General features: G+C 52.6%; 1 protein-coding gene across 1 annotated transcript; it reads right to left on the bottom strand.

Annotated features, from left to right (window-relative positions):
* Positions 1 to 13,720: 13,720 nt before the first annotated feature.
* Positions 13,721 to 15,682, bottom strand: ACTA1 (actin alpha 1, skeletal muscle; the record flags this gene model as incomplete). The annotated part of the gene is made up of 6 exons (XM_084253368.1): positions 13,721 to 14,103; positions 14,188 to 14,369; positions 14,470 to 14,661; positions 14,744 to 14,905; positions 15,122 to 15,446; positions 15,554 to 15,682. 6 exons carry the CDS (start codon positions 15,680 to 15,682, stop codon positions 13,960 to 13,962), a joined length of 1,134 nt encoding a protein of 377 aa, XP_084109494.1. The 3' UTR covers positions 13,721 to 13,959.
* Positions 15,683 to 16,911: the final 1,229 nt, after the last annotated feature.

Genomic DNA, 16,911 nt, shown 5'->3' with positions numbered 1-16,911 from the left:
TCGCAACCCAGCACTCAACCGCTGCACCACCGGGGAGGGCCCCCCTCTGCAGTGTATTTCAGTGGATCTACCTGTTCTGCTCCCCACTCTGTCTCTGGTGGGTCCTCTTGCCCCCTACATCTCTGGCCTGTACCCCAGCTCTTGTATGCATAAATAAATAAATTTTTTTTAAAAAACTCTGAAGGAGCTATATTAGAGATTTGGTAGCAAGTCAAAAAAAAGTAGGTGAAAATAGTGGGGAAGGAGACATTGTTATAATATACTACATATTATATTAATATATATGAAATCTGTAAATACTAGACATTATAGTCCACACTTATTTATGAGACCCAGGCCTCAGGGAGGGACTGGACTGAGAGCTGGAAGGGTGTTGGCGGTGTTCCCTGTGGCTTGCCTCTCTCCCCTTCAAATGTGCATTTCATTCTTCCTTCCTGGAGGGTGGATTTCTCTGTTCATCAAGCTCACCTTAGAGAGTGAGTACTAGTGAAAGCCTAGATTGTTACTTGTCCTTCTGACCAACCAGCTACAGACTGGAGTTTGATTAATTTTGCTACTGTGGCTCATAGAACTCAGGTAACCCATTTGTTTGCTAGATGACCAGTGTATTTCAACATATATTATCCAGGCAGAGTCAGATGGAAGAGTTGCATGGGGCCAGGTATGGGGAAGGATGCACAGCCTCTGTGCCCTCTCCCCAATTCTTTGCATGTTCAAGAAGTGCTCTGAACACTCTTCTTGGGAGTCTGATGGAGGCTCATTACATAGGCAAGTTTGATAAACTCATTGGCCATTGGTGACTGATGCAAACTCCAGTCCCTCTCCTTTCCCAGAATATCAGGGTTGAGACTGCAAGTTCCAACCCTCTAATCCTTCGGTTGGTTTCCCTGGCAACCAGCCCCCATTCTTAGGTGTTTTCCAAAAGTCTCTTCATTCACATAACAAAAGACACTTTCATCTCTCTCCACAGTTAGGAAATTCCAAGGGTTTGGGAGCTGTGTACCAGGAGCAAGGGATGAAGTTCAAACATGTATGAGAAATATATTTGGGTCATCTGAATGGCCAATTATTGATATTTTGCTTAATAATCACAACATCATAGAAGACTTCTGTCCCACAGTCTAAGCCCTGTCTTCCTGGCTTCTACTGCCCAAATTTCTCTCCTTACCCATCCAGCAAGGGTCTCCAAGAAGTGTTTTTTTTGTTGTTGTTGTTGTTTATTTGTTTGCTTTAAAGATTTATTTATTTATACATACAAGAACGGGGGTACAGGCCAAAGGTGTAGGGGGTGAGAGGATCCACAAGACACAGAGTGGGGAACAGAGCAGGCAGATTGAATGAAATACACTGCTGCGGGGAGCAGCGGCGAGGCAGGAGCATTCTGCTGCGCCATGTGGGTAGCTCCCTGGCCGGCCAGGCAATCAAACTCATGCTGCAGAGGCTGTGGACAGCTCCATAGGTTGTGTCTTAACCCCTTGTGCCACCAAGGAGGCCCCTCCAAGAAGTGTTGAAGCCTATAGAAGGCTCTCCTCTCAGTCCTGCTTAACAAAAGATGCTCAAGGGAAGCAAATTAATCATCCTTAGTGACAAGTTTTTCCTGCCAGCGTGAAACTCAAGATTAGACTCCAGTTACCCACACTAACTGATAATGTGTAAATAAAGCAAATCCACCTTAACTTTGCCATTCCAAAAGAAGGTGGCTGAAAGGTTCGGCGTGGTAAAGACAAGGAGAGCCAGGCTACATTTCTCAAAGGGAGGGAAAGTTTATTGCGCCCCGGGCGGACCTCACAGACCCAAGGTGGGGGTCAGTGAAGCCGCGCACGTTGTTAGGTTGTTAGGGGGAAGCAGGGTTTTATAGGGTGAGGAGAGGTCAGGTGGGTAGTTGGGCTCGTACCGCGGGAAAAGTTTGTGGGGCAGGTAGAGGTTCTTTGTCTGAGATGAGACTCGTAGTGGGAGGGGGGAGGCTCATTGTCTGAGTCCTCCAGGCAGGTATCCACCTTCCTGCCCCCCAGGTGGGCTTCCTGGTTGGCTCCTGCATGGACCTTTTGTTATAGAGCAGTCCCGATATTAATCAGTGGCTTGTGGTGAGGAGCCATAGAAATGATCACAACAAATAAACTAGCCCAGGATCTGGAAGCTAGAGACACCTTACAAATACACTTAAAAATGGATCTGCTGTCCAATAAATAGGCAGAGGGTACAAACAGGCCAGCACTAGAGGAAAACTGTGGGTGTAAGCAGATTCCACACACATGCCACAAAAAAATAAAGTTCAGCTTCACTAGTAAACAAGGAAAAGCAAAAGAAGTCAACAATTGCCCTTCCTTGCCCCCCAATTTTCATCAACAACTCCAAATTTCAAAAGAAGAAAGTGATAAAAATGCAGTTCAACAGCAGACTAGATGAAGCAGAAGAAATGACCAGTGAATTCCAACTCAGGGAAACTCACCCAGTCAAAGCAGCAAAAAGAAAAAAGAATGAAAAAGAGTGAAAACTTACGGGCCAGCATCAAGTGGGCCAATAGTCTCATCACAGGGATTCCAGAGGAGAAAAGAGAGGGAGAAGGGGGCAGAAAACCATTTGAAGAGATAATGGCTGAAAAATTCCCTAACCTGAGAAAAGAAATGGACATCCATACACAGGTAGGAAATCCAGAGAGTTTCAAATAAGATGAACCCAAATTTCCCCACACCAAGACACTTTAGAATTAAAATGTCAAAAATTAAATATAAAGTGAGAAACTTAAAAGCAGCAAAAGAAATGGAACTCATTACATACAAGGGCACCCCCATCACACTACCAGCAGACTTTCCCACAGAAACTTTGCAGGTCAAAAGGAGTGGCATGATACGTTCAAAATGCTGAAAGGAAAAGCTGGCAGTCAAGAATACCCTGGCAAAGTTGACCTTCAGAATTGAAGGGGCGATAAAGAGCATGCCAGCCCAGAAAAGCCGGAGTTCATCACCACTCCTCAGTTCTATAAGAAATGTAAAGGGATTTCTTTAACCTCAAACAAAAGGGTACAGGAATTAGGAACAGGAAAACATATGGAAGTATAAATCTCTCCAGTAAAAATAAAAATATATAAAGTTCAAAATAAATCTAAAGTTATAAAGGTAGTAGATTAATCACGTATAAAGCCAATATGAAAGCCTTAAAAGACAAAAGTAGGGCCTCCCCAGTGGTGCAGCGGGTTTAGTGCAGCACTGTGAAGCTGTCTGCAGCCTCTGCAGGCTGGTTTCCATTCCTGGCCGGCCAGGGAAATACCCACATGGCGCAGCAGACCTCTCCTGACTGGCCTGCTTCTCCCCTCAGCAGTGTATTTCAGTTAATCTGCCTGTTCTGCTCCCCACTCTGCCTCTGGTGAATCCTCTCACCCCCCACACCTCTGGCCTGTACCCCAGCTCTTGTATGCAAAAATAATTTTTTTTTTTTAAAAAAAGAGGGCCTCCCCGGTGGCACAGCGGTTGAGCGCTGGGTTGCGATGCTGCCCGCAGCCTCTGCAGCGCCAGTTCGATCCCCAGCCACCAGGTGAGGGTCTCACATGGTGCTCAGACCTCTCCTGCCGCCCACTGCTTCCCTCAGCAGTGTACTTCGTCAGTCTGCCTGTTCTGTTCCCCACTCTGACTCTGGTGAATTCTCTCACCCTCCCGCACTTCCAACTATACCCAGTGCTTGTATAAATGAATGAATGAATGAATGAATAAATAAATCTTAAAAAAAAAGAAAGACAAAAGCAGTAAAAATAAAAAGCTATAACAAATAATTGGTTAATGGATATGCAAGAGAGAAACATTAAATTGTAATATTGAAGTCATAAAAGTTACAGGGAGGAGTAAAAAGCAGAGCTTTAGAATCTGTTCAAATGGTAGTTATTAACAACTTAAAATAATTATTATAAATATAAGCCATTTTACAAAATCATTATATAAGTCATTTTATATAATTTCCAAGTAAAAACTTATAGTAGTTCATTCAGGACAAATAACTGCCTCCAAGAAGCTGTGAGGTCCTCCAATGCTAGGCACCATTCCTGGAACATCATCTCCCATAGTCCTATTGGCAAACCCTGAGGGGAAATACTGTTATTCTCTCCTATATAGGAAGATACCAAGGCACAGAGGCGTTAAGCAATTTGGGCAAAGCCAATCAGTTGGGAAGAGCAGGAAGCCAATAATCAAAGCAGTTTGGCTCCTATGCCTGAGCTCCCAGCCACTGTAGTAGCTAAGGAGTTAGTGCAGCCTCTGCTGTATCTCAAACTCTCAAAAAAGATCTCCAAAATAGGGCCTCTCTGGTGGCCAAAGGGGTTAAGCACAGCACTTTGAAGCTATCTGCAACCTCTGCAACATGAGTTTGATCCCCAGGAGCTGGCCCACCAGACCCAGACCTCTCCGGTCTCACCCACTGCTCCCCTCAGTAGTGTATTTCAGTCCATCTGCCCATCTGCCTCTTCAGCATCTAGTTTAAGATGCTATAAAGTGATCAAGTGCTGCTTTATTAGCTCTAAAGGGCCATTCCAATGCATTATCACTTATATGTCATTCATAGAAACTACAAGATGCAGGAAGTAGGCTCTGCTGATTTTGTCACTGGCCACACCTATAATGTGATCGAGAACATTCAGTGGAAAGTTCTGCTGGTAGAGGAACCTTATACCTGGAGGTACCTATTTCAGGTTCAGCCTTAAACCAGTCACAACACAGAGAGAATAGAGCGGGTTTGTTGTTGTTGCTCTTAAAGCTTTCTCAGTCTCACAGAAGGTTTAGCACATCTATTTCTGGGGAGGTTGAGAACACATGGATTCCACACCCCCCCGACACACGCATGCATGCACACCGCCACCCTGCACGGCCAGCCCTGGGAAGCTGCCTGTCCCTCGAGACTCTATATTATTTAGAAAGGAAAAGCAAGGTGTGAAAATAAATTTTCAGACTGCGGAGGATCTGTCTATGGGGAATTGTTGTCATCCTGATATTCAGGAAATGACTAGGCTCTAAATAGCAAAGGCAGATCCGTAGTGCCTTCCAAAGAGAAATCAGCAGGAACATCAAAGGAAGAAAAGCAAGTTTGCTTCCACTGAATAAGGTTGATGCAGATAAATTTGCTTTTTATGCAAAGGTGGTGGGAAGCCAGCAAAAGCAGACTTATTGATTACCTTGGCATAACGTTTGTAACACAGAGCCCAGAGAAAAGCAACTCTATTGTTGCCATAGAAAGTTTGGTCCATGTCAAGAAGAGGGAAGTCTGCCCCAGAAAGGGTTGTTTTTTATAAGGCACTTGTTTTAGTTTCTTGCTAACAAATTACCACAAATTCAGTGACTTAAATAATATAAACATATGTCCAGAAGTCAGATGTCTGAAACTGAACTCAAAAGAAGTTGTCAGCAGGGCCACGCTCCTCTGGCCACACCTGTCCCTCTGATGTCTCCTCTGTGTCCTGACTTAGAGAGACCTAAAATTCCAGTGATTGGTGAGGGTAATAGAGCTCCTGATGCCACTTGCCACAAAGTCCCCTCAAACAGGGCCTCCCTGGTGTCACAAGGGGTTAAGTCTCAGCACTATGAAACTCTCAGCAGCCATCACTTGAGTTTGATCCCAGGCCAGGGAGCTACCCACATGGCACAGCAGACCTCTTTTGTCTTGCCCCCTGCTCCCCTCAGCAGTGTATTTCAGTCAGTCTGCCTGTTCTGCCCCCCACTCTGTCTCTGGTGAATCCTCTCACCCTCCCACACCTCTGCCTCGTACTCCAGTTCTTGTATGCATAAATAAATAAATCTTTAAAAAACAAACAAACAAAAAAAGGTTCCCTCAGACAGATAGGGGCTGCTGGCCAGTCCCCCTGTTTGCCCCAAAGGGGAAGGTTCTGTTTACCTGTCAAGGGGAAGTCTGGGCTACCTTCAGATGGGGGGGAAAGGGAGCCAGTATCATCCGGGAGGATTTCACTGGGGTGCGAAAGGGGGAGCTGGACCCGCCTTTTCCTGCAGGAGCAAGTCAATGTTAGGAAAGATGGTGATAAAGCCCCAAATCTTGTCCCAAATATTGATAAAGCTTCCAAGAATGAGGCAAACTGAATGGAGTCAGGCTCTGCAGAAGATAAAATGCAAAGAAGTTATTGGAAGCACACTGCTATTTTGTATCGTGATTGCTTTTTAAAATTTTGTTCATGGATCTGATCAATCTAGATCTTTAGTGTGTTTAAGTCCGAGCCTCTGGGACACTGCATCTCTTTTCAGTGTTGACTTGTGCACAATTTGTTCTTTGCAACTCATTAAGCTGAGCAAGCCTGGGAATAACGTTTGAAACAATTAATAAAATACTGTGCTTGGTAGGAAAAAAGGTGAATACTAATGAAACTGAACCAGACCTGCTCACCAGGCCTGGCCTTGGCTCTGAGGCACCGGTGGGGAGTGGCAGAGGGCAGGTCTCATTCTCTGACTGAATGCAGAGTGGAGTGGCCCACGTGCCCCCCTCCAGTGGCCTAAGGACATCAGTTACTTCCTGTCACCTCCACAGCAAAGCTCTCTTCTTCCACTGGTCATTGTCACATGGTGCAGAAAGAAAAGATGGTTTCCTCCTGTCCCAAATCTTAGCAAAATAGGGCCCTCACTGAGGGCACAGCGGGCTCTGTGCCCTGGCTGTGGCCTCCAGAGCAGTGTGGCCCCAATTTACAAAATTAACTCACCTGCATAACTACCCTGGTAACATGCCCATGTGTTACAGGGAGAGAGAGGTTAAGCCCCTGTCGGCTAGGAACTAGGCTAATTTATAGAACAGAGAAGAGTCCTTGAGTAGGGGGAGTAAGAAGTGGCAGCTGAGAAAGGCAGGCCCACGTGGGGGCTCAGGGAAAGTTAGGAGGACCGCAAAAAAGGCACTTAAAAATACCCAAAAGACCTTCATTTTGCCCAGTCAGTCTCTTCTCTAAGGCAGCCTAGAGGACCCCTAACAAAGTTCAGGTTCAGAGATGAGTCCCCCCAAGATTGACTGGCCCCATCCTGGAGGTTCACCCATGGCTACAAGATTCCCCAGGACCTAAGAATACACACTAATCAGAAGGCAGGCTCCAGCCCAGGCCTTGCAAGGAGAAGAAAGCTGACACTTGCCCAGCCTGTCCCCACTGGCCTTGCCCTGAGGCAAAGGGTGTCCAGCCCAGAGCCCAGGCCCGGCCAACATGCCAGGCGCCCTATATTGAGGCGATGAGAGTGCGTGGGGGGAATGGCAGGCATGTGGCCCAGCTGTCACAGGCATGTAAGGTGACTCTCCCCACACGGTCCTCCTGCCCTCAGGCCCTGCAGTCAGCCTCCAGCCACAGCTCAGGCTTTGGGGGCTTTTAGTCCAGATGATGAAGAACCCCAAGAAATGAAGGCCTAGTCACTAAAGTGGAGGCAAGAGTGGAGACCCCTTAGAAAAGTGAGCCTCTCCTGGTGGGCTTGGTCCTCAACACTGACGTTGACTGACAGGAGACAGGAAAGAAGTGCCTCCTCTTAGCTTTCACCCAGGAAGAACCCTGATGGCTCCCCCTGTGACTGTCCCCCAGGTCTGCCATCGTTCAAGGCAAGGGCCAGGCCGGAGATGCAGGCTTCCAGAATGCAGCAGTAGGCTGGGACTTCACGGTCAATTCTCAGCCTTGTTTTCCAAACCTGCCAAATGGAATGACTTCTAGTTTCCTCTTAGAGCAGCCGCTCTTGGCCACAGAGAGAAGAGACCTCACCCCCAATTCTGCCTGTCAGCCAAGCCTGCTTGGAAGGAACGATGTAGTACACATTATTGGGGTTTCGGCCACTGCTCTCAAGGGACATCTGAGATGAACAAAACCCAGGTCAGGCGTCCAGGTTTAGGAAAGCATGACCCAGCAGTTCAAGCGAGGCTGCCTCTCCCCCAGAACAGGCACATTGCCATCCGCCAGGGACCTGAGCCACACACACGGACTCGGGAAGGGCAGAGCATTCTGGGGACTTGCAGGAGGGTGGTGGTACATGGTATGGGGTGAGCTGCTGGCCTGTGGCAGCCAGGCTCCTGAGCTTAGAGAGAAAGGCAGGCCTGGGTCCACACTGGGCACCCAGGGACACACATTAGCTCCTGCTGTTCCCTCAGCAGGAGAAGGGGTGTGGTTCCCGGTTCACCCAGGTCTTCCCAGCATGAGCAAGACCCAATTCCCCTCTTCCAGGTACTTCTAAGGCACTGGGATTGATGTCACCTACATGCAAGGGGGAAAGTTAGCTTCAGGAGCCAGGGCACCGTAGGAACCTCTGATTTGAATGCATCTGTCAAGTCTTTAAAAGTACAAAACTTCCAGGTTATCTGAGATGTCCTCTTTTTCTAAGTGCAGGGACTTAGCCTCAAAGAGGCTCAAAAGCACAGGGCAGAGCTCTCCTGAAAACACAGCAAGAGGATGGAGGTCTCTGGATCTTCCTCTCAGCACAGTTGCCACTGATGGCCCTGGGGGGCACTGCCCCGTGCTGCCAGGCTGGGCGCTGTACCCCTCCCCATCCACAGACAAGGAAGGTGAGGCTCAAAGATGCCCAACACTTTGCACCAGGTAACAGGTAACACAGCTTGTGGGATGGCAGCCCAGGCGTCGGTGGCAACCCTGGGCTCTTACATGTGTTTCTGACCGTCTGTTACCTGCTCGGCTCCACGTGACAGCAGCAGCTCCCGGGCGGCTCCTGAGGAGCCCTATTATGCAGGGTGTCACATTTAAGAGCCTATTAGCACAGCTTCCCGCCGCCCCCTCTCCCCCCCACAGCTGTCACCACCCTCCCGTGCCAAAGCCCAGGCTGTTGTTCTGGTTGCCTTGCTGCTCCCATTCCCCGATCCCCCAATATTGCTGCTGGGGGGTGGGGGGTGGGCAGCGATTCTTTACACTCAGGAGAGCAGCAGCTGAAGAGCCTGGTTATTTCAAAGATCTCCTAATGAGAGGGATTGCTTTATAATTCCTGTTTAGGCTCCTAGATTATTCCCTGAGTCCTCGTCCTCTGCCATCAGCTCCCCTCGCCAGTTGGAAGGCTTATTTCACGAGTCAGATATGAGCAGGCGCTGGTACAAAAATAGAGGCAGGCGGCGGGAGCTGGCGGTGACTCACCGCGGAGCGAGCCGAGGGGGAGGGCTGGGCCGGCAGCTGCGCCTCCTCCCCCGCCCCTGCTCCCCTCGGGCCTTGCCTTTACCCCCCTGCCCCACCCCTTCCTTCCCGCTCGGCCCCCTCCCTCCCTCCCAGCCCTGCGTCGCCGCCACCCGGGATGAGGCAGCGCTGCCGGAGGCAGCTCTCCCCGGGGCTCACTGACCATCCGAGGGTCCCTGCATTGGGAGGAAACGCCAGAACTCCCGTGGCCTTCCCGGATTTCCCACAGAGAACACTCCAGGTCCGCAGACCCTCCCTGCCAGCTCCAAGGCAGGAATGGACTGAACCCACCGGCCGCAGCCCAAGCTGGACGCCCCTCTCTCAACCCAGGTCCAGCTGCCTCCCCCCGGGGGCTCCGGATCCAGGAGAGCAATCCACTGGCGCCCCCACGCCAGCCGTGCTCAGGAGCGCCCCGATCCCATGTCTCAGTGAGCATCCACACGTGACTCAGAGACCTGGGAACTGTTACGGAGCTCCTCCTGCCCACAGAGATGTCAGTTCTCTCTTTCTTGGCTTAAAATAGCACAACAGCTTTCAATCACCAGAATAAAAAACATACTCAGCAAGAGGGTCTGCTCAGGCTGAGTCGGCCTCCCTTGGCAGCCTCACCCCCCACCCTACTCCCACCACCAGCCCCTCCCAGCCACACCCACCTCCTTTGGGGCTTGGAACATTCCACCTACAGCTCCAGCTGGGTTGCTCTCCCCTCCCCACTTGGCTTGCTAACCCCTACCCACACTTCCAAGACACCACAGCCTGCACTTGCTCACGAAGCCCTCCCGGACCTGCTTCATTCTCTGCTGCGCATGCCTTGCCCCTCCAGGGGGGCCTAACTTAGGCATGTCCACTGATGTGAGTTCTTATTTGACTCCTGTCTCTCTCCCACATGTTCACAGGGCAAGGCACCGACTGGACTCACCATCTCCTCTCCTAGCACAGTGCCTGGGACAGAGCATTTTCATATTATTTGGATATATACCTAAGAGAGCTATTGGCGGATCATACTGGATTTCAGTTTTTAAAAAAATTATTTTATTTATTTATGCATACAAGAACCGGGGTACAGGCCAGAGGTGTGGGGGTGAGAGGATTCACCAGAGACAGAGTGGGGAACAGAACAAACAGACTGACTGAGATAACTGCTGAGGAGAGCAGTGGGCAAGACAGGAGAGGTCTGCTGTGCCATGTGGGTAGCTCCCTGGCCGGGGATCGAACTCTTGCGTCAGTGGCTGGTGGTAGCTTGATCGTGCTGAGACTAACCCCTGCACCACCGGGGAGGCCCTCGATTTTTTTTTTATTTTCTTAAGAAATCTCTATATCATTTTCCAGCTGCCATCTTGCATTCCCACTGACTGCACCAACTTGCATTCCCACCAATGGTGGATGAGAGCTCCTTTTTCACCACAACTTTGTCAACATTTGTTGAGTCCATTCTTTTTTATATGGACCATTCTCACAGGGGTGAGATGGTATCTCAATGTGGTTTTAATTTGCATTTCCATTATAATAAGTGATGTTGACCAACTTTTCCTATGGCTGTAGGCCTTCCCTTAGATTTGGCTTAATCATTGCCAATTTCGTCAGTGCTTGTATGAAGATTTAAAAAATACTTTATCTGTCTTTCTGTTGTGTTCAATAGGAGTGTTGGTTCTGAGAATTCTAACCTACCAGAGTCCCTAAAAAAGGAACTCATTATTTCTTACTTCTCAGGCTTGACCTCAGCACCCCCAAAAAGCAGCTCAAATCTCACATATAGACGTAAGGGATCCCCCAATTTTGCTGCTTTCTTTTAAAACTCTTATATTTCCCCTGCACCTGAAAAGAACTGAGATGCAACCCAGGATGACAGACATTACTGGGAGGCAGGGTGGCGGGAGCCCTTGCAGCCCCACACTAATGTCCCTTGCTCACATGGGAACAGGAATCAGCTGCACCATGAAAAACAAAAAAGGAAAGAACTAAGAATGAAGGGCAAAATGGACAAGAGAACTAGGTTGAAGTGATAAATCATTGCCACAGCTTCTGTGGGTGGGATGACAGGTGATTTTTCTACTTTGATATTTCTTTCAACTCTTTTACCCAGGAAATATGTGTTTGTTAATATTAAGCATATTAAAATGATACATTTTTTAAAAGATAGGAAAGAAAAGGCCACATTTTCAGTAACAGGAATGAGTTTGGACTAACCCATTTTCAACCTGATGGTCACCCCGCTTGGTCCTAAGACAGATGGAGGTGCTTTGGGGGTTGAACTAGTCATGGGGTCAGAGAACAATACCTCATGCATGACCCCATGGTACCACCTGTTGAAGGGATCTAAACTTACTTCTCTGCTCTGAGCTCTAGGGAAGTCTCGGGTAAACTCAGCAGGTAGCAGTGAAGAGAATCTCTAGGGTCCTAGGGCTGAATTCTAGCCCTGGTTCTGCTGAAGATGGCAGATTTCTGTAATCTGTACCCTGTACTATGGGGGGGGGGAACTGATTCATGATGGGTCCCAGTCCCTCTCACTGTCTCTGAGTCTGTCCTTCCTGGTTGGGACACATGGAGAGGAAAGACAAACTCGATTGCAGGACAAAGGAGTGATAAATCCTACCGCCAAGTCTAAAGAAATACACCATAAGCTATCAGTGGTGGAATTTGTGTTGATTTCAATTCACCTATAGCTCCAAAGTTGGATTCTCTGAGATGGCTTTTCAATGAGGAATCATTGAAAATGAGGAACATCATTCCCTCTAATGCCAAGTATGCTGATGCCATGCAGGAGCTTCTTGCTTCTTACTGCTGCATTCACAAATCTGCTGGAAATAGTTACTTCTCTCCTCAATCAGCATAAATATTTGTATATATTCTACACCTACATTTTAAAGACTCATTTTTTTTTTACTATAACACATTAAAAATCCTCCTTCAGGCCTAAAATAGGTAATGCAATTGACCAAATACCTATAATCACAAAGTAATACAGGAGCAGGAAGGAGACAGGCTACTCATACAACACTTGGTGCTTGTTTCTTTTTGGAGATGTGTGAGAAACAGAAAAAAAGGTTCTAGATCGGGCACATTTCCAGTGAAACCACATACTTCATAGCGTTTGCACATGTTTTCAGTAAAAGAGCAATGTTACAAGCGGTGCCCAAGAAGTTGCTACCAGGTCATGTTGAAAACCGTTGTCAGTTCTAAAGTATCAGGAGTCACTTCATGATTATGATCACAGGAGGAGTGGATCATCACTTCCTCCCGGGTCATACTCAAATCCTAATAAAGGGGAAATTTGGGAGTTGGGTTTTAAACTGTTTAACACAGCAGTTAGCTAACTCATGGAATTCTGACACATGTCCAGGCTGCTAGCCCGGTGACTTTTTCAGGTTGTATATGTGTGAGTGTCTTACGTAGACATGCCTGTCCATATTTATCACGATAAGTGCAAGCCGGGCTCCTCTGAATGACTAGAATTCAGTCCTTCTTTAAATTTTTATTCACCCTGGGTAGGGCAATTATACTTGGTTTTCAGTGGACATAATTCATATACTTGTTTTATTAAAATGTTAAATTCTATTGAATCATTGAATCTCTTGACACCCAGATGTGGCATTATTCATATTTTGAAAGTCTGTAAAGTTTCCAGAGGCTTATCCAGTGGTGCCTAAAAGGAGGAAATAACCATAGGGCTGAGTGGCATGCCACAGAGCTTTATTGCTAATTCTACTTATAAACTTGTTTCCGAATGAGTTTATTACTTTCTTTGAGTCAGGATCTATTTTAGTTGGGGACCACTGCTTTTGGGAATCTTGTCTAGGAAACATTAAGCCACTTTTAAAAATAGACATGGTACACTCTCCCACAGAAATTCAAACTGTTAATTAATATACTTGTTTCCTTTAAAACACTGGGAAGGAGTAGGGCTGTTTCTGCTCCCTTGTTACCCCGTCTTCTTCCAGGGCCAGTCTCGGCTCCCCTGCGTCCAGACGCGTCCTCACGGCCCGCGCTCGGGGACGGTCCAGTGTTGTCCTTTCGGAAAGCACACTCGGCTCTTCTCTCCCTCCCCCTCCGCTCCTCCCCAGCCCCACGCTGGGTGGGGTGCTTTTCTCTGCTACCACCGCGAAGCAAAGGACGGCCCCACTGGGAAGAAGAGTGATTGTTTCACTTACAAGTTAAACCCGGATCTTTCTAAGCAGAGGCCACCCTTTCCCTCGGATCCGGAGATGCGGTGGGGAACCCAGATTCAGTGAGGACGCCCTCTGGGTTCGCGGAACCCAACGGAGCGGGGAGGTGCGGCCGGGTCAGCACCACGGCCAGCGCCGCTGCCCCCCCCCCTCCCCGCCCCTACACCCCCACCCCCCCACGGGCGGCCGCTGATTGGAACGCGGGGCGGGAGAAGGTTGTCCCCGCGCACCCGGGGCTGGGGCGGCCGCGCAGGCCAGCAGGTGCCAGGGAGGACATCTGGTCCGGGGGGCAGGGGGGGCGCCGTGAGTATGGGAGGACGAGCAGTGTCAGAGTATTGTGGAAAGCGAGTTTACCGTCAGGACCCCTCTCCTCTCCCGCCCCCGCCCCCCGCCCTCCCCACCCAGTAAACGCACACGGCACGCAGCTTTACGCAGCATAAGAGAATGGCAGAGTTTAATGCTTCAAGTTTTCCATTTCCTTCCACAGGGCTTTGTTTTAAAAATAACAAAATGAGGTAAATAAGTTAATGTATGTACACGTTATAAACATTGTGTCAGTTTGTGGCAGCAGCAACTCAAGTTGTTAGACAAAATTGCTGCTTGGCGGCTGGCGGTCAGCCGCCCGCAACTTGAGCAGATCTGCCGTCCTGAGGAGAATTCTCACGCTGTCCGCAGAATGGTCTAGAAGCATTTGCGGTGGACGATGGAGGGGCCGGCCTCGTCGTACTCCTGCTTGGTGATCCACATCTGCTGGAAGGTGGACAGCGAGGCCAGGATGGAGCCGCCGATCCACACGGAGTACTTGCGCTCAGGGGGGGCGATGATCTGCAAGACAAGCGCGTCAGGAGCGGGGCGCCCGCCCCCCCGAGCCCCCCCCCCCCCGCCGCGGGCACGCGGGCCGCCGCCCACCTTGATCTTCATGGTGCTGGGGGCCAGCGCCGTGATCTCCTTCTGCATCCGGTCAGCGATACCGGGGTACATGGTGGTGCCCCCCGACATGACGTTGTTGGCGTACAGGTCCTTCCTGATGTCGATGTCGCACTTCATGATGCTGTTGTAGGTGGTCTCGTGGATGCCCGCCGACTCCATGCCTGGGGGCCGAGCGGGGGCGCGTGAGCCGGGGCCGGGGGCGCGGAGGGGACCCCGCCCGGGCCGGGGCGGGGGCGGGCCGGGCGCCGGGGCGGGGCTCACCGATGAAGGAGGGCTGGAAGAGCGTCTCCGGGCAGCGGAAACGCTCGTTGCCGATGGTGATGACCTGCCCGTCGGGCAGCTCGTAGCTCTTCTCCAGGGAGGAGGACGAGGCGGCCGTCGCCATCTCGTTCTCGAAGTCCAGGGCCACGTAGCACAGCTTCTCCTTGATGTCGCGCACGATCTCGCGCTCAGCTGTGCGGGCGGGGGAGGAGAGGGCGCTCAGCGGCCGCCGGGGCGCGGCTGAGCGGCCAGGGGAGCCCGGGGCGCGGCGCACCTGTGGTCACGAAGGAGTAGCCGCGCTCGGTGAGGATCTTCATCAGGTAGTCGGTGAGGTCGCGGCCGGCCAGGTCCAGGCGCATGATGGCGTGCGGCAGGGCGTAGCCCTCGTAGATGGGCACGTTGTGGGTGACGCCGTCGCCGGAGTCGAGCACGATGCCTGCGCCGGGCGGGGAGTGAGCCGCGGGCGGCGCAAGGCGCGGAGGCTGCGAGGGGCCCCCACAGCCACCGAGCCCCGCGGGCGAGGCCGACCCAGCCTTCCTGCGCGGGGAGACCCGGGCTGGGCTGGGGGGGGCGGGCGGGAGCGAGCAGGCGGGGGCGGGGGGGGGGGGCGGGCGCCGAGCGCGGTCCACGAGCGCTTACGGGTGGTACTTACCGGTGGTACGGCCCGAGGCGTAGAGCGACAGCACGGCCTGGATGGCCACGTACATGGCGGGGACGTTGAAGGTCTCAAACATGATCTGGGTCATCTTCTCGCGGTTGGCCTTGGGGTTGAGGGGGGCTTCGGTGAGCAGGGTGGGGTGCTCCTCGGGGGCCACGCGGAGCTCGTTGTAGAAGGTGTGGTGCCAGATCTTCTCCATGTCGTCCCAGTTGGTGATGATGCCGTGCTCAATGGGGTACTTCAGGGTCAGGATACCTCTCTTGCTCTGAGCCTCGTCGCCCACGTAGGAGTCTTTCTGACCCATGCCCACCATGACACCCTGCGGAGCGGGAGCACCACGCCCGGGTTACGGCTGCGGCCGGGCGAGGCTGTGCCCGGCCCCAGCCCCGGCCCCGGCCCCGCTCCCCCGCGGAGGGGCAGCCTGACCTGATGGCGAGGGCGGCCCACGATGGATGGGAACACGGCCCTGGGGGCGTCGTCGCCGGCGAAGCCGGCTTTCACCAGACCCGAGCCGTTGTCGCACACGAGCGCGGTGGTCTCGTCTTCGTCACACATGGCGTCTGGTTTCTGCAAGGACAGGAAAGCGGCGGAGACACATGGCGCAGCAGCGCAGCAGCCTCCTCTGCTCCGAGGCGAGGCCGCGCCGGCCCCAGGGCTCTCGCTTCCCCTGGACCTAAGGACTCCCCGAGCAGGGAGCGCACCTGTGGTCGGGGAGGCGGCCGGGGACCCCTGCGCTAGGGAGAGGCGCCCAAGGTCATCCTGACCACACTGGGAATTTCTTCACCCTGGGCGTCCAGGGGTTCGCGACTCCCGAAACCCGCCTGCCTTCGCCGCAGGCCTCCGGCAGCCCGGGCCACGTGCTAACAGCGCCCCCCGCGCCCCAGCCCGCGCCGCGGCGGCCCCCGGGAGGCAGAGGCCCGCGCTGCCCGCCCCGAGCCCGTGCGGCGGGGAAGGAGGTGTCGCTGCGAAGGGCTCTGGCGCTCCCCCCCGGGAGGTGGCCTGGTCCGGACACGACATTCCCGACCTAGAAGAGCGCCCCTTCGCCTGCCGTGAGCCCAGAGAGCAGCGGCCCAGGGGCTCTGGCGCTCGGTCCGGAGGGAACTGCCGTTGACCGACTAAAGCAAAGGCTTCACCTCCCCGGGCACATGGTAAATGCCAGATGGCGCCGAGAGCCGGGGATGGGTCAGGGGGCGGCTGACTCGCGCCTTCCCTTTCAAGCGCCAGTGGCGGCCGCGACCCGGCACGGCCCCAGGGCGCAGGCCCGACGCCGACCTAAGGAGTGGGCTGGGCTCGGGGTGCGCTCTCCCTGCCCCGGCCCGCGCCCGCCCTACCTGGGCGGTTGGCTACACCTGCTGCTCTCCGGCTCAGACCCACGGGAGGGAAGCGAGGCTTCTCTGGCGCTGTCCGCTGCGTTGGCAGCTTGTCCCCCCACAAAGGTTTTATATAGCCCGCGGGCGCGCTCTCCCGCGCCGCCCCGCAGGAATGTCGCTGCCCTTCTCGAGCCATATTTGGGTGTAGGGCACCAGACCCCCCGCCCCCCGGCCGGTTCACGGCCTGGGCCCCCTACGCTGACCAAAGAAGGAGCGGCCTGGCTTTGGCCCAGGTAACGCGGGCCGGGCCGTATATGGAGCGTCTCTCGCGAGGGTCGGCCCCTCCGGACCCGGCCCAGCTGCCCGCGGAGGGCGCGGGGTGGGGCGCGGCGGGGCGCGTGCGCGTGCGCGCCCCGCGCCGCACCTGTCGGGCCGGCATTCCCGCCCCGCCCACTCGGCGCTCGCCGGGCGCTG

The sequence above is a fragment of the Talpa europaea genome (assembly GCF_964194135.1).
Source record: "Talpa europaea genome assembly, chromosome: 14".
Taxonomy (NCBI): domain Eukaryota; kingdom Metazoa; phylum Chordata; class Mammalia; order Eulipotyphla; family Talpidae; genus Talpa; species Talpa europaea.
Note: the sequence above shows the minus strand (reverse complement) of the source record. Positions and strands in the feature narration are given on the sequence as shown.